Raw genomic sequence first — 27,792 nt, forward strand, 5'->3', positions numbered from 1 at the left:
TAGGAATTTTGTAAAGTGAAAAATGGCCTGGAATGTGGGACACATCTTGGAGAGTATACTGATTTCTTTGCTCAAATGACAGCATAGCCCTTCCATGAACAGGAATAATCACTGTAATCATAAACGGATTAACCTTTGAAGAATGTGGGTGGGAATTAGGGGACCCACACTTGGAAGTTAGCAGGAAGCTTTTTGCCTTCATCGCCAGTAGGAGTAATTTTGGTCACATTTCCTTAAAACAAAACTCTGCATTAAAATCTGCTGTATGTGAGCAAGAAACATAGCAATGCATTTTACCTGTCAGTTCAAGAAAACAGCAAAGACATGTGCAAGAGACAGAAATTATATTCTTTATTTGGAAACAGATGCCTTATTTAAAGCTATACAAGAGGTATAACATGGAATCAATGAGGATTCCTGCACAGACATTGCTTTGCATTTGGTAAAATAAGCCTCAAACATAACCCAACACAGTAAAAGCAAAATAAGCTGACTCAAACCATTTTAAGCTTGTAAGAGTTGGATCAGATGAGGTCTCATTAAGCGAGTGTGATAAAGAGCATATATAGTAACCCCTGATGGAACTCTGAGGCTCCAGCAAAGATGACATTTAACAAAGGAAGCAAGCATGCAAACCCAGGCGTTCTGCTCAGATTAAAATAAATGATTTGCTCCAGGGATAAAAAGTACATAAAACTGGATTAAGCCACTGACCTTCATCCACCTTTGGAGAAGGCAGTTCTGGCAGTTCTTTATTCTACTTTGCAGGCCAAACATCATGTGTCATCACACACACTTGTTCCAGTTTAGCTCTGTGTGTGTGTTGCTTAGGTCAAATAAGTACTATGGACCCTGCTGCTGCTGCTGAAGTCAAGGGCAAAAATGACATTGAACTAAACGTTCTGAGCAAATGAAATCTGATGCTAGATTGTGCAGAATATGCAACAGCATGGACTACAGGGATGGACATTGCTGTAGAGCATTTTATCCCTTCAGACCATCAGCGACGAGAATTTTTATGGGTCAAATCCACCCAAAGGCATCTTATGGATGCGCTGATTCAGTGCACCTGATCACTACACACAAATCTGATCCTAGCACTGACCAGTTAAGTCTACATGGCAGACAGAAGGAATTGTAGGGTTACAAGGCAGGTACCATAATCAACACAGGGTAATACTGCAGAAAACCTCCTGCCCACATTACTTTCTTTATTAGGAGCAAATGTTGATTCAGAGTCAGAAAGTGTGTTTGCAAAAAAATGACAACATCTCTCCTCAAGCTTTCCATTTAAGAAGAAAGCCAAGGTGGGGAAAGGGTGGAAGAAGTCTAGCGCAAACAAACCTGCACCTTTTTGACTGGAATTATGGCAGGCTTCTTCCAGTCCAAAGGGTTTGCTATGCTTGCAAATTGCATACAATTCTGTCAAATGGAAAGAGGCTATAATAATTTGTTGATTTCCTCATGACAGCCAATGGGGAGGCACAAAGCTTCAGCTTTTCCCAGATCAGTATTCTGATACAGTGCCAAGATGAACCAGGCAGCCTTCAAACTGTCTGAGCCAAACTGAAGTAATTTCCAAAGTGCTGAATCAGGGTCCAAAACAAACCTTGTGGTTAGTGCACACTTGTGAGTATTGGATACTGCTTTAGCAAATAAAGCATCAAACCAGATACCCAAGAGCTTTTGTGCAGACACACCTTCCCAAATGCCGGAACGTCATTTATTATTTTATTTATTTTGTAAGATTTTATGTACTGCTTGATTGTAAAAATGAAACAAAACCTCAGAGTGGTTGTCTCAACTGTTCTGGTAAAGTACAGGTCCAGATAAAGAAGAGATACTTATGTGTACCACTATTCAGTCACAGCCACATCCACCAGAGAGTCATTTATGCTCTCAGGCAGGTGTGACCATTTTCTACCTGACAAATTCACCCAAGTAAGTATTCACTTGGAGCAACAAGGTATGTGCTTAAGAAATTTGGAGTGTGGGGTTAGGAATTCTCCAACTAAATGGTGAGATTTCTACTTGCACAACAGAATTCTTCATATTGCTGTTCCCTCTCCATGTGCCCCCAAGGCCCCGCCCATTCGCTCTTGAGGGTTGGGAACCCCTAGGACAGATTCAGGGGATGGGGGACACAGGGAGAGGAGAGGGAGCAGAAGTTCCTTTGCACAACAATAAGTATGTTCCAGCTCCACTGCCAGAGACGTTATGCCTCTTAATACCAGGTGATGGGAAACCCAGGTGGGCAGAGTGCTGTTAGACGCATGTCCTGCTTGCAGGCTCCCCATTGGCATTTGTCTGCAACTATGAGAATAGGCCATTGGCTTGATCCAGTAGGCTTGTATTGTGTTCTTAAAATGCTTGCACCAGAGGAACCACTTACTTGGATACCACCCACGGTATTAATGAAAGGTTTGGGGGAGTGAGTGTGTGGAAAGGGTAAGCAGAACAGATTTCTTTCTCGGTCTGGGAGGTGAAACCATCAGGCCCCATGAGCATGGGGTTGCTGCTGTCACAACCCTCACCTGATCCAATGAAGCTGGCAGAAGTGATGCTCCATTTGGATGCCATCCCTATCAATCGCCCTGGGCCTTCAAGCAAGCTATGCAACCGTACAAAATATTGCTGTGGTTATGCTAAAACAGCTAAGCAGAACATAAGGGGTGAAGCCTCTACATATATAGACACATCCCTTCCCACTTTATGTGAAATTCTGTGGTTTCCAAGGGGCAGATAAGGGGCATGTTAGGATCAGCTGATTTCCATGATCCCATCTCCCATGACATAATTATGCAAACACCAGATCTTTGCTTCATCTTTGAAGCATGTGCTCACCTCCGAATAGAATATTGCTGATAGAAAATCCACCAACCTGTTTGAATTTTAGCGGTTTCCTGCGAACTCAATATGGTCAATTGCTTGCTTCCCTATGTAGGAAGCAGTGTGCTTATTTGACTAGCGCTCACCCTGCATCAGGGGTTTTGTGGTTTCAAGGCTGCACATACTGTCATTCTCGTACATTTCTCTTATCAGCAAAGTATCAGAACAGGAAGAGAATGCAGAGGTTCTTGGAAAACATGTTTTGGTTGCAAAAACAAAGGTTGTCTAGAGAAAAAACATCTCAAGAACGTAGGTATTGCAAAAACACATAATACTCTTATGTGGGAGAGTGATCTCCTTTACTTCTGAATTCATGAGACTCCAACTAACCAGGACAGCAAGTTGCCTTCCATGTAGCAACTGATTCTCAAGTGTCCCATGGATTTCTCCTCTTCCCAAACATTTCTCAAGGTTATCATTCTTAGGATAATACATCATTAAGATTATAGTGCACATACATCCACACCTGTACACATACCACTGTAGAACTCTGTGTAATGTAAGGATTTAGGCTTAAGGACTTCTTTGCTCCTGAAACCCAAATGGGTCATCACTGGAATGTTTCTGCTTTGTTCAGAGTATGAACGTACATCACTGCAACTGTCACACTGCCACATTACAATCTACCCTAAGGTTCACCTGAATTCAGGAAGGTTATATCATACACATAGGGCCTGCCATGACTTGACAGCCAATAAGAAAGCAGCATATAAAAGGGATTATACTATTACAAAGTGTAAATTTCTCCTCAGGAGAACCGGATCCCTGGTTCTTCTACTTCTTCCTGTTTTTTTTACTCCATACCAGGGTAGTATGAGGAAGCTTCTCTCAAAGCCCTTTATTGAAGTAAACAACCTCAATGTCAGAGTTTTTCTCCCTGATCAGAGCTTGGACTTCAGGTTCCAGGCGGCTCACCCGCATTGAGCTGGAAAAAGGAAAACAAGATGTTTTTCTAGTTCTTAGGGCAAAGGAGAGAGTAGGAAATGGAAAGCAAAGTTATGGGGCAGGGCTATCTCAAGAGGTGCACAGCCATGCTCTGAAAAATGGGCTATGACCTCCCATGTCATGTTTTAATTCAGCAGTAGGCTAATCTGTATATTATGGGGAAGAGATGCTTACAGTGTGTCCACCATGTATGCTTCTGGAGAACACCACAGTCGCTGAAGGAGAAACCAGGTCCCAAGCATGTGGTGACCAGAAGTGTCTTCTTCAAACTTCATGTGGGATGCTCTTTCCCACACGGTGTGGCATTTCCCCCAACTGTGGCATTGCCCCCATTTGAAAACCTCCCAAGCAGAAAGGGGAAACATCTGTGATTCCTAAAGAATATAGGATTGCTTCTATACTTAAGACAGGATCAGGCTTCAAGACTGTAACACACCAGCAGGGCATGAAAACCGCAGCAACACAAACATTAAAAAGGCCATGTTTTTCAAAATAATGCTTCTTCCCCCACCCACCCCGGCAAAAAAAACAAGGGGAAAAAACACCTTTTCAAATTTTGAATTGAAAGTAAACAGTTGTGAAAATGTTGACTTTGAACAGCAAAATATTAAAAAAAAGAAAAGAAACAGTTTATGAGGAACTCCCCATTCAAAATTATACAGATTTAGCACTGAGACTTGCATTCAGTGCTAGGTCTACTCAGAACAGACTGCCTGAACATGACTAACAGGTCCATTAAGGTCTATGTGACCCATACGCAAGAGCACAAGATCTCACTCGAGAGCACAGCCCCTCCAAACGGGATGTCCCAGACAGTTGATGGGTATGTGCCACGAGCCCCCTGGGTGGCTGGACCCCAAATGGACCCCAGAAACCACTCTCATAGAATATAACATGCAATGACATGCTTACCTTTTCTGGGGGAAGAGTGCACAGCAAAGAGGGGTAGCAAACACCAAACTGGAAAAACAAAGACAGGAGAGGAGTCACTTCTGCCTTGGAGGATGGGCAAGGGAGTCGCTCTGGGGGGAAATAACCCTCACCCCCCTCCCACCAACCTCGGGGGGGGGGGGGCAATGGCAATGTTCTATGTTGCTCTATGTGTTGGGGGTATAGGCTGCTTTCTTTCTCCCAGTCAGAATTGTAGATGCCGAACAACACACAATGGAGTGCAGTATCTTGCATCCCAATCAAAGCTTTTCTCTTGTGCCTCTTTCACCAACCTGCTCTCCAGATGTTTTGGACTACAACTGATCATCAAAAACATCTGGAGGGCACCAGGTTGGCAAAAGGCCCCCAACCCATTTTCCTGGAATGGGGATCTAGTCAAATTTCCAAAAGGAATAGCACTATGTCATGAAAGCTACCTTGCCTGATCCGTTACAAATAAGCAGGGTACCATGTTAATGTCATTTCAATGGGGCTTGTGGGGGGGGGGGGCAACCCACAAAAGTTGAAATATTCAGAATGGAACAGGTTGCCACTCAGAAATTTCAACACCTTCAAACTGATATACATTACTAGGAACTGGTAGAATTCCTGATCAGCCTAAAGGTCAAGTCACAGTTGCCAGGGAAGAAAACCCAGAAGGGCCATGGAATGTGGGTCCCCGTGCCTGATTCCCACAATCATACTGTCTCAGGAGATTACCTCACTTGCTTCTGTAAGCCAAGTGCTATCTGGTTTTAGTCAAAAGCCGTGTTTCTTTATTACTTATTTATTCCATGCTTGTCTTGTCTTTCATCCCAGGAGCTCAAGGCTCCTAGGTCATCATACCCCAACCAGCTACCCCCAATTTTAGCCTCCACAACCAGGTTGGTCTGAGAGAAAGTGAGTTTCCTGGCTGAGAGACGATTTGAACCTGAGCCTCCCCAGTCATAGGAACTCTACTTCCCCACACTGGTTAGATTCACACCATAAATTTAAAGCGCTATGGCATCAATTTAAACAGCCATGGCTTTCCCCAAGTATTCTGGGAACTGCAGCTCGTTAAGGGTGCTAAGGGTTCGTTAAGTTGTTAGGAGATCCCTGCTGCCCACACAGAGCTACAGTCCCCCGAGTGATTTAACATTCAATTCCTCTTCACAGGGAACTCTGGAAATTGCAGCTTTTTTGGGGGGGAGGGGAATATGGGCCTCCTAACAAACTCAGCACTGTAAACAAGCTACAGCTCCCAGAATCCTTTGGGGGAAGCCGTGACTGTTTAAAGTGGTATCATGGCACTTTATATACAGTGTGAATGTGACCACAATTTGCACTGACATTCTTCTCAGAGAGCTCTGGCAACCTGTTCTCTCCTCCTGACATACAATACTCCCAATTGTACAAGGGAAGAAGCACACTTACCACAGGCCCACCAGCCCAACCTGCAGAGGAGCATTCATCCAAGGGTACCGCTGGAAGGAAACACAAGGCGTTGGTTCGTGCTCAGCATCTACATCCGTTTCCAAAGCAGCTGTTGTCGCTTGTTGCTTACAGAGGTGCAGCCATTTACCCAGCAGGAGCACTCATACGTTTCTTGAGGAAAGCCCTATGTGGCACTCCAGATAGTGCTAAACTACAACACAGTCTCAGCTAGCATGGCAAATGGTCAGGGATGATGGCAACATCTAGAGAGCCAAGGGTTAGCCACCCCTCCTTAAGAAGCTTTGAATATTTTTGACACTAGCATTTCCAAGATGGCAGTCAATACACCTTCTAAGAAATTAAACTCCCCTTCCTGATAAGAAGAGCCCAGCTGGATCAACCCAAAGACCTATGCAATCTAGCATTCTGTTTGCAGAGTGACCAACTGAACGCCCTTGGGAAGCCCACAACCAGGACATGAGGCCCATAACCCTCTCCTGTTCATGAGGGTTGAGAAGTAAGCTGAACACACACACACACACACACAAATATGGCTCATCTCAGGAAAGCAACCACATCCTTCTCAGCCTATAGGAATGGAGGCCTGGGAGCTGAACTAAGATCCAAAAGGACCTACCTTCAAAAATGCTCTCTTCTCTAGTGCGTTCATGATCACAGGAGGGATGGCTATAAGGAAAATGAGGAAGGAGAATATTAAAGACACACCCAGCCAGCCAAATGTCTCCTGCACATTTTGAATCGGTTTTAGGGTTGTTGTTGTTTTATTTCTCTAGGAATTCCTGGAATCCATTGAGAATACTCAGAAACTAACATCACAATGAGTAGTTCACAAACTTAATAGCTCAGAGGTGTCCCAACTGGTAATGGAATTTGATTTATGGCTGCATTCACATGGCAGTTTATTTCATTTTCATGACGTTTCCACATTATATTTATGCTTTCACACAATGTAAAAGCCACTTCTAGAACTATAGTGGAATACAGCACAGGTTAAGCACTGGTTTCCATATTATTTGCAAACGGGGAAACGAGCACTTAACTTGCACTATGTTCCACTACGGTTCCAGAAGTCGCTCTTACATCATGTGAAAGCTCAAATATAATGCAGAACTTAGAAGTTAGGGGAAAGCCATGAGAATGGAATAAACTGCCGTGCGAAGGCAGCCCAGATTGTCATTTTGTTTTTGCCCTGCAAATGCCAACAACTTAAACAGGATTTCTACCTTGGTAGAAGCTTTCAGGAGATAATGACAAAATAGCACAGCATGTATGCACCAAAAGCAGAACTAAAATTAATGGGCTCTTCAAAATGCTTAATTTTTATGTCAAATATTCTCCAGGCAATCTGTGAATGCTCAAATGGGGGCACAGGACACGAAGGGTGTTCTTCACCCTCTGTGCTATCTAGCCCCTGCCGGCAGGCGGGCACTCATGCGCCGGATCTCTGCGGGGGAAGGGTGCCTGGTTCGTGCCTCCCCAATTGTGCGCCTGGGACAATGGTCCCCCTGGCACCCCCCAGGCTACACCATTGTACTGCCCTCCATCAGCAGATCTTAGGGCCCTTTTAAATTAAAAGTGCCAAAGGTTTAACCTGGGCCCTGCTACATGCAAACATGTGCTCTGTCACTGAGCACATCAATGTACATCAAGCATCCAAATTAATTAATAGTTAATAAGAAACACTCCTCAATTTATAATATTTCATATCTGAATCTTACAAAAAAATTGAGAGAAGCCAGTAAATCAAAATCATTCACATTTCCACCCATAAAAAGTATTATCCCTTATTGGCGAAGTTGGAACTTCAAGTATTTGCTTCCGCTCTCACCAATGGCCACTGCCAATGCAGCAGCTACTTACCCATGGCAGGTGCAGCCATGCCAATTCGAGACACCACCACTTGTGCAATGGCTTGCTGAGCGGCTGCCTTTGACTCACCCAACCGATTTCCTTTCTCGTCTGTAATGGGGATACCAAGCTTTAGCTCCCTGTAAAAATGGTTGGGGGGGGGGAATAATACAACCCTTTATTGTCATTTTCAGCCTCTCCTTTCTCTTGCTGCCAGAAATGCAGCAATTCTTCTGAGTCCTAGGTGTCTGTGCTTCGTGTCTTTCTAGACCAGGAACACAAGTATTAAACTAGGCTTCAACTCCAGATGTTGTTTTGGACTACAAATCCCACCCACCCCACCAGACAGCACAGGACCATATCTGTCCTGCTGGATCTCCAAAAAAGGATGGTCTGGAACAATGTGGTATAGGACCACAGAACAATGTGGAGTAGCTCCATCACATTATCCCACCTGACCACTCCCCAGGAACCAAAACCACATGCTAGACTGACTCAGTGTAAGGCATCTTCCTAGGTTCCTACCCTCTCCCCCATCACACAGCCCTATCTTACCTCTGCCTCATTAATGGTATGTTGATACAGTTAGCCGCTGCCACAGCTGCAAAAGGCACATAGCGTCCAATGATGGGTGGAAGGTGCTACCGAGGTGGAAGAGTTGAAAGGGAAAGAGAAAGAGAGAGGAGGCATGTGTTACAGTTTGAATTAACAGCAGGATGAATAGGTCCAGGGAAAGTGTACCCAGCTGCCCACCCCCCTTGCACAGGCCTGACCTATGCACAAGAGAAAACAGGAAGAGGAACCAAAGATTTGCAGAAGTACACACACACACACACACACCCAAAAAAAAACAGTGGAAGAAAACCTTTCCAAACATCTCAGTGAGTGCTGAGCATGCTCAGTGGCCAGGGAATGCAGATAACCAAATAAAGAAAGAGAGTCACTTGTCCTATGCAAGGTCTTGTTTGTAACACCAAAGTGTGACACTTTAATCTCAAAGAACAGGCATATCCTTCTTGCTGTGCCAGGGCAGACACAGCCGGCGGGTCCCTTACCTTGGTGAGGGACTTGAGGCCCAGTGCTGTGACCACAGCTCCTGTAGTAGCACTGACGTAGGCAGTGCCCAGCTGGCTGTAAAGGAAGCAGACAACCAGGTGAGGCTAAGATACTCTCAACTTCCTCCTGTCTAGTCCCAGCCCTAATGCTTCCCCTGGGAAAGGTACTCAATGGGTGGGACATGCAGGAACATTCCTATTTCCCACCATTAAAAATCCCCACCAAGACTAAGCAGTCACACATCTTTACCACCTTTCCTAGCACTGCCAGTGTTCCTTCTTGCCTCATTCCCTACCCGTTTCTGCACAGGAGGTCTCCACCACGGTCTACCTTGCTTTTGACTTCAAGCTTTCCCTCCATGACTCCTGGAAAGCCCAGCCCCTGCAATCCTCTCCTCTTGACCCCACAAATGGGGCTACCACTGCTTCCTAGGCACGCCACTTTGAAGAATTAGCTCCCATGGATTTTCCTGGGATTTACAATGGGAAAAGGCTAAGAGTGAATTCATTCTCCCAGTGTGGATCCCCACCCACCAAAAATGGCACCCATTCAGGCACAAGAGGGAGGTACCAGCAGACTTGGGGGAGTCTCAAATTTCGCAGAAGTTCAAAAGAAAACTTAAGGGAAACTATGAACCGAAGGGAAGGAGCCCAAACACAGCCCAGTGAGGACTGAGCATGCTCACTAGCAATAGAATGCTGGCTGTTGTAGGGGGCAGAGAAACAGGTGGGAAGGAGGATGAAATGGAGTATTCTGAAAATTGGCTGGCACCCTGAATAGGATTACTCAACAGTGCAATGTTTTGTCATGGCTTCCACTTGAAATGTAATTAGGAAGGAGCTCCTGAACAAATGTGGAATAATCCGAGTCCACACCTATAGCCATCTGGGATGAGGGAGCAAAATTTTTGGGGCCTGATGATCTGCTTCCTTGGCAGGTATGGGTCCTGAAAAGCTACCCTGTAGAGGCAGCTCCTATAGTGGTATCAGGCAATCCCATGGCAAATTTCCCACAAATATGTCTGCATTCGTTTCCAGGGCTCTTGGGCGGTACTCAGTGTCTTCTTACCTGACGGTTATGGGAGCATCTCCACTCCGGTTAGTGTAGTTGACAATGGCGTTGAATGACTGGTTCACCCATTGCCAGAACAGAACAGCAGGGGTTGTTCTGCAAGGAAAAAGAAAAGTCAGGGCTCCCATAAATATGACAAAAACCAGAATGTTAGGCTAATTCTCAAAGAAGTAGCGAACGAGCTCTATGTGCTGATTTGGTGTATGCTTCTCGCAGCCCCTCCTCCATACATACACACAAAAGCACTCAATGAGGTACGCATGCAGTTTCAATGCCACTGTTCCACGCCATACACAGCACTTCCTTTCTCCTTCAGATTTAGAGCCAAACTACATCCAACACAGAAAATCCATGAACAGATCTCTGTCTTTTTTATTTCATTAAAACTAGCTGATGTTAGGGGGCAATTTGGGTGAGGTATGGTTGCTATAACTCCAGAATTTCCCAGACATAGCCAGGATATTGCAGTCGGAAGCAGTGTCCCGGCAGAAATTGCTAAAATGTCTGGGAAAATCCAGATGTATGGCAACCCTTGTTGGCAGTGTCGATTTTCCTTAAAAATAGAAAACTCAACAACTTTTGTGTCTGGATTTTCACTTTTTGAAATATGGCAACCCTAGGTAAGGTCCATGGCATGGGGAAAAGTGGGGTTAATTCTTCCCCCCAGCCACAATGTTAGATTGCTCCCTCTTCCTGCCCCAAAGCTGGCATTTCCCTCAGGGGTACTTGCCCATATAGTATTTGTCTTTTTCCCCTAACCTGCAGCTAAGAGCAACTTGAGCACCGAGGCAGGGGAGAGAGGGGAACAGTGTTAAACCCCTATCACAGCCGACTGCTTCAAATTAGGCCTCTAAATTGCTGCATTACATTAAATGTAAGGCTGTTGTCACGCTGCAGTTTGCGTGGCCACCAATAGGACCTTAGAAGTTGTGCACGTACCTGTAGAAAGTGAGCATGCACCCAGTGATGGTCATGTTCATGGGCACCTGGGCCGACATTCGCCCAATCAGGATCATCTTCTCGCCAGTGTCCGGGTGGAAAGCCGAGTCGTAGATGTATTTTGCCCGCCATAGTTGGTCCTCAGTCAATCCTGGCGACACCTTCCCTTTCCTGAAACAATCAAGAAAAGGAAAGAAGATTGGAGGCAGTTTAGGGAAATGAGTAGATTTGCTGTGGAGGTTGCTGGGGCAGGAAGTATCAACGCACTGTACTAGGAAGAGGCGGGGTCAGTTTGGGAGGTAAGAATAGCTGTATTAGCAATGACCAGAGGTACTGTACCCCTCAACACTCCTCTCTATTCATGTACACTGTGAAATGCAAGGAGACTCTTCAAATGAACCAGTTGCCCTGTGGATAGTCTTGGATGGGTTCCTTTGAATGTTCTGATTAATTCAAAATATTGGGTTTGGAATAGGATGTGTAGACAGGGAAATGGTTTGGGACTATGCTAATGCTCTGTCACCAAATGGCCAGTAGCCACTGGAGGAGACATTCATACTAATTAGGGAATCATTAATACTAATATGTTTGTTTGCTAATGGGAACATAAAAGACTGCATTTATGATATATTTATGTCTTCGTTGCACCTATAAATTGATTTGTTTGCTTTTCTTGTGAGCCACTTGCAGCATCCTTTGGGAAAGTGGCCTGTAAATAAACTTATTCTCTAAGCTTCATCTTTCCATTCCTTCTAAAAGTGCATCCCTCTTCCTAGGAGTTCGTTCTCCTTGCTTTTGCTTTCCCAGAGCCACTATATTGAAAGTCAACAAGCCACTCCAGAGTGCTAAGAAGAATCTACGAATTCCAGGAATTAGAGGACAGCTAACACCAAGTGCTTTAAAAGCCTCTAGATAGCACAACATCAGGATTCCCCACAACCTCACCCCCTCACTCCTGGCACTGCCTTCCTTGTCATTCTCTAAGGACCAAAGCAATCCCCAGACTAACAAGAGAACCTGTAATCCTCAATCACCCTCCGGGCCTCTTCCAGAGTTTTGCTAGAGAGCAGAAGGTTGCGAGGATCTGTCACCGTGAAGAAGTGTTTTGCTCTCCCTGTGAAGCTGCTCTGGTCCCATCGTGGCTCCTTGGTGTCGATGTGCAAGGACAGTTCCCCAGACATCTTCTGCAAGGACACAAAGGAGGGAGAGCAAACTCAACTCATGTCACAGTGAGGCTAAGCAGAAGGGTTGGGTCCACATTGCCAGTGGTAGGTGGGGCCGGAGGCAAAAGCAGTCAGAGCAATGGATGTGACTCTTTATCTTTATACAGCAGGCTAAATTCCATCCATGCCAAAGTCAGAGGCTTCTACCCATACAAATGTCTCTCTCCATTCTCCATTCAGGGAAGCGAGTGGCTGCAAATGGGAGGAAGGGACAGGAAGAATTCCTCCCATGAACTTGATTAAGTTATCTTATCTTAGGGCCCAAGCTTATGTGCTGAAAGTTTGTTTTTCAAAGACCATTAGAACTCGCGCACAATGCTCTCCAACAAAGCAGGAACAAGCAAAACTGGGGAAGTTATCAGATATGTACAAGGTCACTTTCGTACCACCTGAAAGCACGACTTTCGCTTTTACTCGCATACAAGGATGATGTGATCTTCTCACATCTCCACCATTCCCCAAGTTGCTGATATGCTGGTGCTTTGCTCCTGAGTTCCTCCTTACATACATAGGGGATCCTGCCTGTTAAGCGCAAGAGGGTTCTTTACATCCCATTAGAGAGATTCCTAGCCCTTGAGCCTTCTACGCAGCAGAATAGGTGCCTAAGCAAAATTGAGCCAGTACAATAAAAACAGGTAAATCAATATACATGTTAAGTTGCTTATTTTCTAGCACTTGAAGCTGAGCTTATAGAGGTTACATCAACACTAAGGCTCACATCAAGATTCACGTCTGGAAATGTTGGTTGCCCTCTAAATCCCATTTGTCATGCCCCTACTGTTACCCAGGCAATGATTAAAATAACAAACATCATACTCCTTGCGTCAAAGAAAAATGTCAGCCTCCAATAGTCACAAATTCTCTCTGGAAGGAATAATCCTTTTGGATGGAAACCCTGTGAGGCACAACAGCAATATTCAAAAATAAAAAGCCGATAAAGACTTTATCTGCAGTATTATTAGAACAAATACTCTGAAGCTTTCCTGCAGAGACTGCATACAAAGAACATGCAGAGATACAGATTGAACCTAATAAAATTTCAGGGATTTGAATTCTGTTCTCATTAGTGGGTGAAAATGGCATGAACAAGGAAATTAGTCAATTTCATCTGGAGACCAGCAAGGTATCAAGAGGTCACCTCTCCTTTCCTTTTTAACCTGAAAAGCTTCACAAGCATTTTTTATTTCTGTACTTGCTGCTGGTCTACCAAGAGGCCAAAGAGCTGCAGAAGGCAGTTCTATGTTAAAATGCAGCAAATTACTTTAATTTCCAAGAAGCAAACCACACCACTGGGTTCTCCCTCGGACCTTCTGTCAATTTAGCTTGTACTAACAGTGGATGATCAACACAATTCCTGGGTTAGGAGGAATAGTCAAGTCTGAAAACCTCGACTTGAGTAGTTACTTAAGACTGTATCCACATTAATACTACGAGTGTGTCTATACTTGGTGTGTCTATAACCTACCAAGCATTCAGTTTGGCACTATAGCACACAGCCAAGAGTACACGAAGTATATGCCAGCACTTTTTTCCTAGAACCCAGGATATGGCCTGAAGACACATGAGGCCACTGCCTTGCGGCAGCTAAACAGGAACAGATCTTGTCAGTGCCTGGATGTTTGACCACCAGGAACCACATGTAGACCACATGGAACCAAGGTGACCTATATACAGCATGGGCCAGTGAAGCAGCATGGGGAAGCTTTGTGTGGCACATGACAGCAGAGTCAATCTGATGCTCCTGCAGCCATGCGCCAAGTCGTTTCCTGAAGAGTGCTCACCAGCCACTACTGACTATAGATGTAAGAAAATTAATAAATAAAAGAAATAGGACATGGCCAGGTTAAAAATGGGAGGAGATGCCACAACCAGCAATGGTCCTACAATGGTCTGCTGAAATCACAGCATGCTTTATGGATCAGTTTGTCCTGGCATGGGTATAGTAGGCAACAAGCCAGCCATGCAAAAAGTAAGGATTTCTACACACACATCGCTCCATCCATGCAGAACTTGGCCAGTCATCTGTCAGGGATTCTTTAGTTAAGATTCCTGCACTGCGGGGGGTTGGACTAGATGCCCCTTGGGGTCCCTTCCAACTCTACAATTCTATGGTCCGAAGTGATGACCCATTTGCTTATATGAAGTTGTGATGTTTCAAACTAGATAGAAGCCTCTGAAGTAAAGCTGGTGTTTTAAAAATAAAATATATTATCTGGCCAGAAAAAAAACCCTGTAAGAGAAGAGGTGCATGTCTGAGCAAATGGGAGACCCCAAAATAAAGAAAACAGGGAAGTCTTCAGTCTCTCTCTCTGCAGTCCTCTTGGGAGCCAGTGTGGTATAGTGGTTAGAATGCCCAACTGGGACCTGGGAAACCAGAGTTTAAATCCCCATTGGTCCATGAAACTCACTGGGTGGCCTTGGGCCATTCATTTCCTCTCCGCCTAACCTAAATCACAGGGAGGTTGAGGGGGCTAAATGAGAGGAGGGAGAACCATGCACCTTGAGCTCCTTGGAGAAAAAGGTGGGCTATTAAATGCGAGAAAATGAAACAAAAAGTGGGCCATCCAACAGGAGGCATGTGAAGAAGCTCACGGATGAAAGAAGCCCCACAGACCTTCCTGGGTGCTGAGATTGGCAGGCGGAGGGGGGCGCTCTCTTGGTACTTCCTCCACCCTCAGAGTCTGGGGTGCTGGTGCCCCAAGAGAGGCCATTCTCCATGGCAGCCCCTAAGCTGTGGAGCCCCCTTCCCACAGAGATGCATCCAGTACCTTCATCATACAGCTGCCACAGGATGTTGACAGGATGCCACAGGATGCTTGCCTCTGACTTTGACACCTGGGGCATCTAATTTCAGGGCTCACCTTATTTTCCCGGTTGTTAGTTGTTCTCAATTGTGCTTTAATGTTGTTACCCACCCTGGGACCTTGAGGCCAAGAGAGAGAGAGAGAGAGCGCGCGCGAGAGAGAGAGACTCCCGTCTTTCAAGGCTATCCCGCCACAGAACCCGGGGAGTTGAAGGTGGATTGGAGAGGGCTGCTCTGCGTATCCCGCTATGTGCCGCTACCTGTCGCTCGCATCCTCTGCCTGCCGCCCTCCCAGCCAACTCCCCAGATCCCGGCGTGATGCTCAGCAGCCCCCTGGGCACGCGGTGCGCGCAGGGAGTCACCCGCCGGCGCGTGCATGAGCTCGTGACGCGGATGGGCCCCCACCCAAAACCCCGGAGTGACTCATAAAAACGGATGGAGGAGGAGGAGGAGGAAGGGAAAGCGCGCGCGGAGTGGGCGGCATGGGGTGGGGAGGAGAGAGAGAGAGATGGGAACGAGTGATGAGTAATCCGCAGGCTGTGGAGGGAGAAAGGGAGAGGCTGCATAGCGAGGGAGAAGGCGAGGGAGATCCTGGCGCCGGGAGCCCCGAGGCAGAGCGGAGGATGGAGCCGGGAGGCGTCCCCGCCCCGCGAGGGGAGGGCCGGGCTGGGTCGCGATCCCTGCGAGAGGAAACTCACTTGTTCCTCCGAGCGGCGGCAGTGGCGGTGGCGGCTGCAACCCTGTCGCTCGGCGGCTGTGACACGGCGGCGCTGGGCTGCTTCCCGAGGCCGGCCCCTTCCTTGGCTTGTCACGGCGCCCGAGCGTCGCGGCCCCCCTGGCGAGGCGAGAGCCAATGAGCGGCGAGGGAGAGCCGGCCAAGAGGCAGGGCTACGGCCTAGCCAGTTCCTCGGAGCCTGCCGGGAAGCGGAGCCGAGCGGGCGGGAGGCTGGCCGGGGTGGGGCTGCCTGGAAGGGGCGGAGGGGAGAGGCTTGTCCCTGGCAGCCCTCGCGGGGATCGGATTAGGAGGCGGCGGCAGTGCCAGCTGCTCTGGCTGCCGGCCTTTTCCCTGCCTTGCTCCTCGCCCGGCAGGCAAGGTGGGCGCCTCCCCTTCAGAGCGCGCTACGTGCCGCTTGACACAGGCTTTGGCGGTCAGATCCTGCCCCGCTCACTGGCAATCGGCCGGAGCTGTCCACGTTTTAAGCATGAAACCTGTAGCAGGACCCAGGTGCAGCCTGGGGCCTGCTTCTCCAGTAGCCCGTCTCCGGCCCTGGAATGGGCGAGATGCTAGGGGAAAGTGCCCTTGAACATGTGCAGAGTGTTTCCTTCCTTCGCTGCTCTTTAAAACAGGCAATTGTACGACCCACCCCCCGCAGCAGAATTTGATTGGAAGGGGCGGCGGAGTGGGGGGGGGGTCAGGGGGGCAGCTTTGTTTCTTAACAGCTTGCTCAGAGTAAGCCGGCAGTCAGGATACAGGTGACCTGTAACAGGACCTGCGAGAGGAGGTAGCTGAGTCTCTAGAGTCCATGGATAAAATATATTATTGCATGTGCAGTGGAATGGAATGGAATGGCCTCGCGTGAGAAGCATAAATTAGGGCAGAAGAAGCGGAAGCGTTGACGTTTTGGACTACAACTCCTATCAGCCCCAGCCAGGATGGCCAAGGAGACATTCTTATAAAGAGTGGGATATGGCATAGGGTCCCATCTGAGATCAGATGTCGGGAATGGGCTGCTGTTTACTGAATTTGTAACAAATGCCAGAACATTTCTTAGATGCTGTGTGACAAACGTGTATGAATTCATGACTTCTCAATGTGAAAATATCTTTGGCTGAATTGATCACAATATCATGGTAGAAATGCTTAATACTTGTAGTACGCTTTACTTTAGTGGTAATCTATGAATTGTTACATTGCTATGCATGGATAGCTTTTTCAGCTGAAATAGACCAAAAACAATGTGATTTATTGCTTTGTTGGTATTTATGTTCTAGTGTGATTTAGGATATAATCATGAAACATGTATTGATGACCATGAGATCTTTTTGGAAATATTATTTTAAATAAGAATAAAATGATTTAAAACATGTATGTCTACTATCTGGATACATTTCAAAAGGAAACATTCCAATGTTTCTTTAGTGGGATATAACCACCTCATGGAAATTGCTTACTTGTTTGTTCTGCTCACAACAGTGTAAAAGAAATGTACTTGTTTTCCCATCCATTGCTAGATGGTATACATTATTAAAGCCCCAGCCCTTTCTATTCAAATCCCATTAGCTTACAAAGAGACATTTAAACACCAGGCGAGGATGGGGGCAGGGAGTGAAGGAGAAAGGATATGGAAATCCTGATCTCCCTGCCCCTGATTATGCTGGTTGGGGTGGTCCCAAGTTGCCCCCTGGGGCCATCGTTCCTGGTATATTAATACCTTCGCCTTGCTGGTTCCTTGAGATAAATCCCAAATCTGTGGTAGGCATGCGAGAGAACTGGACTCTCAGCAGCATGGCACGACCAGGTGAGTAGGATCTTGCAAGGGAAAGGGCCTAGAGCAGAATAAGGTGCGCTTTGGAATCTAGATCTTATAATGAGCATGTATACAAGGATTCCACTGTTCCAAGGGGAAGGGCTCCATCCCTAAGAATTCTGGAGGGAGTGCTTGGGGTATCATTTTTCCATTTCAAAAATTGGTGGATTCCATGCTCACGTGCAAAGACTCATGATATTGCCTTCTTTTTTTACCCCCCAGGAAAGTCTGTTTAGTAATTTCAACTATCTCTGGAGGGTGAGTGACAACTAATGTTCTTGTTGATGCAGGATCACCCCATTATTTCAGCTGCAAAATGTGGTGTTAGGGTTCCCACTATCCAAGAAAAAGAGTCCCGTGCATCAACCTAGCTATTAGTAGGAGGCACATTGCTTCCAAGAAAAGCACCTGTGTTGCAGGACACAATATCAATCTTCTGACTCCTCTGATCCAGCCCGTCTTAGCAAGCCTCACATTCCTCACTTTGTGTTTTTGGCCCAAAGCTTGATTTTGCAATTGCGTTACAGTATATGAAGGGCTGTACACTAGGCAGATGGGGTTCATGGAAAACCTAACAAGAGAAGAGTTTATTGATTAGCCCCCCCCCCCTAAGTCTGACCCCAGCAATCTAAAATTCAAATCCATGCCCTCCCAAAACATTTCCTGTTGTGTCCATATATCTCTCATACATCTTGCAGAGAATACAAGCGTAACTATGAGTAGACATTGGAAGGGGATGTTTATAGGTTTGGGGTTTGATTTCATTAGGTATGTATCAGGAAAATGTTAATGTCTGATGTTTTACAATTTTTTATATATGCTGTAAGCCGCTCAGAGTGGCTGGGGAAACCCAGCCAGATGGGTGGGGTATAAATAATAAAATTAGTAGTAGAGTAGTAGTATATGACTGCAGAGGAAGGTGGAGGCGGATGATTTAGGCTGCAATCCTAACGGCACAACCTGGGATCACATCCCACTTAATTCAGTAGGATTTAGTTCTGAATAAACATGGTTAGGAAGCATTGCATTGTTACCCATTTGTGGAAGACAGATTCCCTGGCACTGAGCACCAGGCTGGATGAGCTCTTTGTTCCTGGGATTTTCCTCTTCGTGACAGAAGCTGTGGGCTAGTCACGCAGCTAGGTCACATTCTCCTGGTGACATGGATGTATACAATTTGTGATGGCTTGTTTTTATAGTGCAAAGGTGTTAAATTGCCCAGAGCTTTTCCACACTACAGCTGCAGCTGAATCAAATGCAGAATAAGGAATCAACTCTAACATCCTAACATTCTCCTTTGGAAGTCATGGAGCCTGGCAGTGGACCACCATGGGATAAACCATGGGTAGGCAAACTAAGGCCCGGGGGCCAGATCCAGCCCAATCACCTTCTAAACCCAGCCCGCAGACGGTCCGGGAATCAGCATGTTTTTACATGAGTAGAATGTGTCCTTTTATTCAAAATGCACCTCTGGGTTATTTGTGGGGCCTGCCTGGTGTTTTTACAGGAGTAGAATGTGTGCTTTTATTTAAAATGCATCTCTGGGTTATTTGTGGGGCACAGGAATTAGTTCGTTTTTTTCTCCAAAATATAGTCTGGCCCCCCACAAGGTCTGAGGGACAGTGGACCGGCCCCCTGCTGAAAAAGTTTGCTGACCCCTGGGATAAACTGTTGAAAAGCACTGCCAGTTCAAAAATTTAGTCATTTGGACTCATACACTGGGCAGGCTGAAGGGAATGCATGCACTATTACAGCCCTTGTACTGAGCTGTGTGCATGTCTCTGTGTTATAAGATCCACATAGTTATATAGCATGGCGCATAGGATGTGTGTTCCTGACCTTTCTCTCTCGAGTCTATTTCTGTCTACAGTTATGTTCCCTGTAATGCTGAGCTATACCTTGCTGCACTGCAGATACCCAGCAAAAAGACCCTGCTTAGCCATGGCATCTACTATGCTCTCCAGTTCACTGATTTCCCTCCTCTATTTGGTGCTTCTGACGTTTGTGGGCAGTGCGGTGCTCCTTGCTGAGATGCACCAGCACAGCTCACAGAGCCGCAATGTCCTTGCTTTCCTGGAGGCGCTCATGATCTCTTCCTGCATCTGGATGCTCTGGTTTGGCTGCCACTCTTCCCGCAACAAGCAGCTGAAAAGGCATCAGGATCACCAGGCAGGAGCAAGCTGGCTAAAAGGTAGAGATGTTAACACAGATAGGATCCATTGCAAAATGCCCATGCCCAAGCAAATTGTGCAATCCTTCAAACAACGAAGACCATCACTAGCAATGAAACCTCCTTGCCCTTCCAAAGTTTTGGCATTTCTACTAAAAGGGGACTCAGGCAAGTGCACTAGAGGAGCTGTGATACACAAGACATCATTACAGTTGAATCCTGCAGAGAAAATGTGGTTCTTGGATCTGCTGGTGTCTGACAGATCCAAGCCAACCAGAAGATATTTCAGAATTTCAGTCCACTCTGCTATTAGCCTGACTTGCATTTCATTTCATTTCAGAGAGACAGAGAGCCTATTGTTATATCCAGTGCTTTTTTTCTGGGCAACGCAGGGGTACGCATACCCCTAAACATTTCATGAATCTCTGACTTTGTCCATTTACTGTATTTATTTTCTCCGATTTGAACTACAAAATGGTGGTTTTCATGAGTCAAAATGAGAGTACCCCTAAACACTTTTTTAGAAAAAAAAAAGCACTGGTTATATCAGCCAATTTGTTCTCACAAACAACCACTCGCATCAGCGGCCTACCCCTATTAGCATTGCAGTGATTGGCAAGGGTGGGGACTTCCATGAAACCACAGATTTCTCATTCTTGTTTCACAATTCCCCTTCCCATGCAGCTCATGTTGTTGTTTTTTAATCTGTAGTCTTATGGGTCAGTGGAGAAAGGCACTGGGGACTCACTTTGGAATTGACAGGGTGGAACTGTCAGGATGCATATGCTTTCCTTCATCAGCAGGAAGCCTGTTCCCCTTGCTCTCTCTGGTCCCACGGTCTTGGCACTTAATATGAATGGACCTCCTGCCCCCTTCTGCTTCCTGAATAAATTATCAGAGTGCCTGCTTTCTGTGCCGCATTTGTGGTGACCGTGCTGTCTTGTCATGGCAGGCGGTCTCTCTCTCTTTGCACTGGCCACCTTGGTTCTGGACTGCCTCTCCTTGGGGTACAGCTATGAGCTGCAACACTGCGCCTCCATGCTCATCACCACCTTCCCTGTCGTGCAGGCTGTTTTTACCATCATCCAGGTGAGGTCAAATGTGGTCAGATATTTGGTGGGGATGCCACACCACAGGCAAGCTCAGCCTTAGAGGAGTTAGCTATTCTCCTTCCTTTTCTGCCACACATCTAGGATCCCAGCCCCTTTGGCTTCTCTCCACTGTGTTCTTTCTCCTTGCAAAACCTTCACTACTGTTAAAGAGGCAGTGCATAAGGCAAAATTTCAGAGTACTGGAGGAACAGTTTGTGCCAGGCTTCCCGAACCTAGTGGGCTTTCAGCAACCATAGTCAAGCTAAAGGTAAAGGAACCCCTGACCATTAGGTCCAGTCATGGCCGACTCTGGGGTTGTGGCGCTCATCTCGCTTTATTGGCCGAGGGAGCCGGCAAACAGCTTCCGGGTCATGTGGCCAGCATGACTAAGCCGCTTCTGGCGAACCAGAGCAGCACACGGAAATGCCGTTTACCTTCCCGCCGGAGCAGTACCTATTTATCTACTTGCACTTTGACGTGCTTCCGAACTGCTAGGTGGGCAGGAGCAGGGACTGAGCAATGGGAGCTCACCCCGTCACGGGGATTCGAACCGCCGACCTTCTGATCAGCAAGTCCTAGGCTCTGTGCTTTAACCCACATGGACTACAACTTCCATCCTCCCTGGCCATTGACCTTCCTGGTTGGGGCTAATGGGAGTTGGGAGTCCAATAAACGCAGAGAGCACCAGGTTGGGGAAGACTGGTTTATACTATTAGTGGCAAATGGTGATGTGATCTTCTGTCTCTTTCCCCTCCCTGGCACCTTCTTTCCCTTCTTTTCAGGTCTCAGTGCTGTTGTTTAATGCTAAAGTTTGCATCCAGGAACACCAGCATCTAAACAGGTAGGTGTATTCTCTTGAGCTATGTAAAATCAGCAACCCAAACAGCTACCAGGCATACACACTGGTCCAAGGTTTGAACTTCAAAGGAGTACAGTCTTTTCTAACCTATGGGATTCTTTATTATTTCATCCATCTTTCTTCAAAGGTGGGATAAAAATGCAATAAATGAAAGCATCCAATCATCACAAAGACTGCTGTTTGTACTGCAGAACTTTCCTCCTCTTCACCCCCACACTGTGCCCTTTCCCTAAATGTGCTCCAGAGGGGTGAAGGAAAGTCCAGAACATATTTAAGGGGTGCGCAGGCAGGGAAGGAAAGTCCTGTTGCACAAACAGTAATCATTGCACTGCTAGGGCACGCACTTAGCACTGCACTGGATGCAATTAGAATCACAGAGAATCAGAGACATAGAGTTGGAAGGGACCACGAGGGTCATCTAGTCTAACCCCCTGCAATGCCCGCAGCTGTCCCTGAGAGGGCTTGAACCGCCCGCCTTCCAATTAACAAGCAGATGTGCTGACCCATTGCACCACAGGAGGGTTTGCATTGGGTAGCTGTAATATGAAAATTCTGCCTCTGGCAAGGATGAGGACGCCTGGAAGAATCTGAATGTTGCAGATGAGGCAACCGTGCAGGGAAAAGCGAGTCAGGTTTTTGGCAGCCTCGTAAGAATGCCAGTGCATGAAATGGCTACAAAGATGCTAATCATGGCTGGGAGGAATGTTTGGATTGGGGCCAGGGAGCCTCTATCTACCTTTGAACCAAATTGAGTAGGGAAGGGTGAGGTGCAGAGATCTTTAATTTATCCCCTTCCTCCTTTCTCCCTGTGACTTCTAGGTTTGGGCTGATGCACACTCTGGCCACCAATGTGCTCCTGTGGATGAATGTGGTGCTGGATGAGTCCATGAAGCAGCTGGAAGAATTTTATGATGCTCACAAGGGAGAGACTTCACAGGCTCCCCATGGTACAAACCGTCCTTCTCATCTGGGGAGGGAGCTCTCAAAGAGAGGTCTACAAATGGCTTGGCTTGGCTTCTTAAGTGACAAACTTAGGAACTAAGTCTTTCAAAGTGACCAAAGGCATGGTTCCAATCCAAGGGTAGGGCTGCCATATTTCAAACAGGGAAAATAATAATAATAATAATTTTATTTATACCCCTCCCTCCCTGGTCAGGACCGGGCTCAGGGCGGCTACCATCAAAGTATGTTACATTAAAAACATAAATCAAACAATCAATTAAAATACAGCTTAAAATCAAATTTGGAGCAGAATAAAATCAGATGGCAACCCACAGATTATAATTTTAGGGGATGGGAACATTGAGTGCTCACCAGGCCCAACTGTTTGTGCTGGTCTTATATGAGCCGGTGGACAAGAGCTGTGTGCGGTTTCTCAACTACACACAGGGCACAGCCACACCAAAAAGTGCTCTTAATACCATTTTAACAGTCAGGCTTCCCCCAAAGAATCCTAGGAACTGTAGTACTGACCTCACCAAGCTACAATTCCCAGCACCCTTAACAAACTACAGTTCCTAGGATTCTCCATGAGTGTTAAAGTGGTGTAAGAATGCTTTAAATATTTGCTGTGGGTGTGACCTAAGTGGACAGAATTGTCCTCTTTTCCAGTTCAAAGTTGCTGTTGTTCCTCTGCTAAACATATATCCATTTTCTAGCACAAGCGTCCTATTCTTCCTACAGGTGGTTCCCACACCAACAGCTGCATCTGTACCACCAGCCTTTGCCACATCTTTTCAGAAGGCGCCGCCTACCTGCATCCCTTCAATACTGAGTTCAGTCTCTTCTCTTCTACAATGCTGTACATCATCTGGAAGAACACGGGGCGGCAAAGCCCCAGCCAAAAGCCCCAGCTCACTCACAAGGCACACTTCCATCTCAGTGGGGCTTTTGTGGGGCTAGTGCTGGGGGCCTTGGCCATTTCAGCAACATTTGGGGTGATGATCTCCTTTGGAGTGCTTGCCAAGTCTCCCCACACCATTCCTGAAGCCCTACGGACATACTACATCTTCAACTCTGTGCTCTTGTCAGCCATGTTCCTGGCAACTTTGATTGGCATTGCCACCTATAGAATGAAGAAAAAATCTGCGGCTCTCCCTTCTGACAAGAGCGTAGTAAGAAACTTAGATGTCACCTTGCTTCTGGGCAGCTCCTGTGGTCCTCTCATGGTATCCATCTTCTCTTTGGTTGCCATCTTATTTCTTCATACCAATGGTGGCCTCCACCTCCTAGACTTCTGCTTCTCCCTCTGCAAGACCATCCAGATATTGGGACAGAATCTCTTCATTACTGAAGCTTTGTACTCAAGCCTCCCTCAAGAGCCAGATGGCCAAGACAACAGCAATTCTGCTGCTGCCAGCTGGATCTTTTCCATTTCCAGAGGTCCTGCAGAACAGGATGGCAATAGAGCTTACTCCAAAACCCATACACTGACCAACATCATGGCCAGTTTGGAAAATCAACTGCCCATGCACTTATCAGATCATGGTGATGACCCATCCCTCTTCCAGATTTCACACATTCAGAGAGAACCTAAAAAACAAAGTATCAGAAGGAAGGTCCTACAAAACATCTCAATTCTCCTCATCTTCTACAACATATCGGTAAGTTGGGTTTGGTTTAAGACAGATCTAAAGGTGGCACCAAAATTGCAGTGGGTGGGGGATTTTGTGGAAAGGGCTTCTAGGGAGACCCTATGCAACCAGGAACCAGGCTGCCCATGGCATAATTGAGGCAGTAGTCTCTGTTGGCTTAGTTTTGATAATATGATCAATCTATGTCAGCATGCCAAGTAAGTCTTAGCCCAGGCCTAGTGAAGACTTGTGGTTTGTGTTCACTAGGCCCAGGCCAAGCTATATACCAGAAAGTGCAACAGATACCAGTCACGAAATGGCTATCTTGAGGTTGTGGTGCAACACAACATGGCTGCCATGGGGAACGTGGCATGACACAAAATGGCTGCCACATCTAAAACAGCAGAAAGAGGGACACAACTGCAAAATGGTAAGGACATGTCCACAACTACCAGCCACTTCAAGAATGGGAAACAGGTTCTTACAGGATTGGACACTGTCCTACACCCAGGTGTGGCTGGCAAAGTTGCTTTTTATCAGGCAACATTATGCTCACTTACCAAGAGCAGTTGATTTCTGAACAGAGAACTGCAAGGAGCATTTTTCTATGAGGTAGCTGATGTAGCTGCCTTTTTATCCTCCATCCCAGGGCTCCCCCAGAGAGAAGCTCTTTGCACCTCTCCTGTGTTCAGAATAGATGAGAGGATGGGTGTCCAATTCAAGACCTTTTGCGGGCATCACAGTAGGTACTGACGGGAACACTGGTGCCCACAAGCACCATGTTGGTGAACCCTGTTATACACCAACATAGAATGACACCATTTCCTAAAATGTTAAAAAAATAATTATTATTGATTAAAACTATCATCAACACATCAGTTACAGTACATAAAGAAATTACAAACATGTCATAAATATTTAATGACAAGGTATAAAAAGATATTAAAAGTTAATTCACCCTTAATTCAATATTGTAGTCTTTAAACAAGAAGCAGCATTAGAAACCTACTTTACACCATGAAATTCCAAGATAAATACTGCAGAACAAAAGAAAGTGAGTACCTGTTTCACTTTCAAAAATGTTCCAAACAATATCCAGTCTTCTTTGAACTTATTTGCCTTAGCTCTTCTAGGCTGATATGAAGACTTTTTACTCATCATTGCCAAATTTCAGTTTGCTCTACCAAATTCCTTATTGAATAACCCCCCCCCCCCCAGTGTGTTACATGCACTAATCTTGCCATAATGTTGCTGATTTTGTTAGAGCTCCAAGCATGCCAAATCTGAAATGGAAAACACAGGAGATTGTCTAATTATATTTGTAGTAACTACCGTAACTTTGCAAAATCAGTTCTTGAATGTGTTCCAAGTGAGAGAATCTATGTGACCCGTAGAGGGCAGTAGTGGATTAGAACCAAGATCAACAAAAAGTCTTATGGCACCTTCAAGATGTGGACCAGAGACCATTTCATCAGATGCATCTAATGAAGTGGACTCTTCTTCATAAAGGTTCTGTCATAATAAAACTTGTTTGTCTTTAAGGTGCCACAATACTATTTGATGGTTGGAGTAGCAGGAAGCTAACATAGGTACTTATAAAATGGTTATTTGGCTTGTAACGTTAGTCACCTAACCAACTGCATTTGGTACTTTGCAACACCAAGTCAAGCTTTGCTATCACAAATCCTTTTCTCCTGATTCCAAAAATGTTCATATTTGTTAGTTTCTCCTTTATGCAAATCCCCCACCCCTTTTATGTTGCAAACAGTATCAAGGAAACAGCACAACAGCGACATAAATGAGGATTCCTATGCAGCCTATAGCTCCAATGTAGGTACACTGGTACCTCTGGATGCCAATGGGATCCGTTCCGGAGCCCCGTTCACATCCAGAAGTGAACGCAACCCGCATATCTAAAAACATAACGCATCATCATTGTTTAAAATGTAATGCTTACAGAAATTTTCAAAGACCTGAGTTACGTAACTGAAGAATTCTGGCACCGCATGGAAAGCATTTCTTCTTGCCAAAGAAAGTTGGGTGAAGTGGAACAACATCCCCATCTATAGAATGGCCGATCTACATGTTCAGGAGGCACACAAATGCTACAACTTTCCTGGGACTGTACCAATTCGGAATCCAGGCAGTGGAACTGAACTTTATCCCTGTCTTCAAAATTTAATTCCACTCCCCTCCTGCCGCCACAAAAAATCTGGCATTTTAGAAAGAAAGGCTCTAACCAAGCTTTACTCCTGACCTGCTGCTTGTTTATGTTCATGCAAAGGGAAGGGAAGCTATAGCTGTGTGACACACCTCTCACATTCTGACCTACAACAGGTCATGGAGTGCTGCCCCATGTTCTTTCTCTGAACATGTAGATTGGCTCAAAGAGCACCTTCTAATCCGGCACATGAAAACTTCTGATTGTTGTTCATGTGCTTGAGAAAGCAGAACAGGGGACAGTGGAAAAACAGGTGTATATCCTAGACAACGTAGCTTTTCCATGTGCTCTATAGGCACGTCAAATGCTAAATAAGTATGGGAAACATTTCAGGAAGGATGGGGAAGTGGTGGTCCACCAGATGCTGGATGGGGCTGATGGGAGTTGTAGTTCAACAATAACAACAGAATATGGAGGGCCACACGCTCCCCATCCCTCCCATGAAAGGATGCTGCTGCCCCAAAATAATGGCTACTTATGCCAACAGTCTGAAGTTGGTTTTATTCCTTTCCCTGTTTCCTTTGTTTGACTAGGTGTGGATTCTATATGCCTATGGGACCCGCCCGCACCTGGTGAGCCAGATTGAGCAGTCTTTCTATGGCTTCACACTCTGGGCCATCGTGGTCAAGATCTCCCTGCCACTGGGCATCTTTTACCGCATGCACTCCGTGGCTAGTCTCTTTGAAGTTTACTGCAAGACCTGCAAAACACCACCAGCCTTAGGACCACCAATGCACCCTGACATCATGGAGAGAGCAGCATAAGTGCCCCCACACATGAGGGAAGCTAAAAGAAGCTGCCCTTTATACAAGAGAGGGTTGCAAAGCTATCTACCTATTGCACCAACCAGCATTTCAAGCAAATCACACATTCCTCAGATTATCCCCCTCTCTGAAGTCCACGGAGCATCTGAATGATCAACTTGAGAAAGCCCACTCTATCAGAGACAGGCAACTAGCAAGTTTGGTACATGAACTAATCTCCCTGGCAGGTTTTATTTCAGGGGGTTAGCAGACTACCTAAACTAATATGATGTCCTTCTCCCCTATTTAACTCTATTTTATTTTTAATGTTTTGGTTTTTAGCTGTTTTAGCAAAAGCAAATACAACATTTCCTTTCATGTAGAGTTTTAAATGCAGTTTACTTTTATGCAGACTTTATTTGTATTCTGTTTTGTTTTCTGTTGATATGGACTAATTCAATAAAAC

General features: G+C 46.0%; 2 protein-coding genes across 6 annotated transcripts in view; one reads left to right on the plus strand and one right to left on the minus strand.

Annotated features, from left to right (window-relative positions):
• Window positions 1-327: 327 nt before the first annotated feature.
• Window positions 328-27,792, minus strand: part of SFXN3 (sideroflexin 3) — a gene marked incomplete at its 3' end in the record, with an annotated part of 178,236 nt that continues 150,771 nt past the window's right edge. Inside the window, exons 1-11 of one of the 4 annotated variants that reach the window (XM_081006199.1) lie at window positions 15,840-15,994; window positions 12,133-12,299; window positions 11,116-11,286; window positions 10,174-10,272; window positions 9,105-9,180; window positions 8,605-8,690; window positions 8,062-8,189; window positions 6,818-6,867; window positions 6,181-6,230; window positions 4,747-4,794; window positions 328-3,814 (exon numbers count right to left, since the gene is read on the minus strand). In XM_081006199.1, coding sequence (XP_080862325.1) covers window positions 3,718-3,814; window positions 4,747-4,794; window positions 6,181-6,230; window positions 6,818-6,867; window positions 8,062-8,189; window positions 8,605-8,690; window positions 9,105-9,180; window positions 10,174-10,272; window positions 11,116-11,286; window positions 12,133-12,296 — 969 coding nt within the window. In that variant the 5' untranslated portion in view covers window positions 12,297-12,299; window positions 15,840-15,994. Of the gene's footprint in view, window positions 3,815-4,746; window positions 4,795-6,176; window positions 6,231-6,817; window positions 6,868-8,061; window positions 8,190-8,604; window positions 8,691-9,104; window positions 9,181-10,173; window positions 10,273-11,115; window positions 11,287-12,132; window positions 12,300-15,106; window positions 15,128-15,401; window positions 15,768-15,839; window positions 15,995-27,792 lie in introns of those variants that run through there. The other 3 variants (XM_081006198.1, XM_081006200.1, XM_081006197.1) reach the window with 3 other exon arrangements.
• Window positions 17,616-27,758, plus strand: LOC308477803 (proton channel OTOP1-like). Of its 2 annotated transcripts, XM_081006735.1 has the most exons (8): window positions 17,616-17,660; window positions 17,892-17,927; window positions 19,583-19,860; window positions 20,792-20,928; window positions 21,713-21,771; window positions 22,609-22,736; window positions 23,473-24,392; window positions 27,117-27,758. In XM_081006735.1, the coding sequence occupies exons 3-8, from the start codon at window positions 19,611-19,613 to the stop codon at window positions 27,345-27,347; spliced, it is 1,725 nt and encodes a 574-aa protein (XP_080862861.1). In that variant the 5' UTR covers window positions 17,616-17,660; window positions 17,892-17,927; window positions 19,583-19,610; the 3' UTR covers window positions 27,348-27,758. The 2 variants fall into 2 exon arrangements, with proteins under 2 accessions (XP_080862861.1, XP_080862860.1); XM_081006734.1 differs by lacking the exons at window positions 17,616-17,660; window positions 17,892-17,927 and having other exon boundaries at window positions 19,547-19,860.

This window comes from Podarcis pityusensis (assembly GCF_964106645.2).
Source record: "Podarcis pityusensis genome assembly, chromosome: 5".
In the NCBI taxonomy this organism is placed as follows: domain Eukaryota; kingdom Metazoa; phylum Chordata; class Lepidosauria; order Squamata; family Lacertidae; genus Podarcis; species Podarcis pityusensis.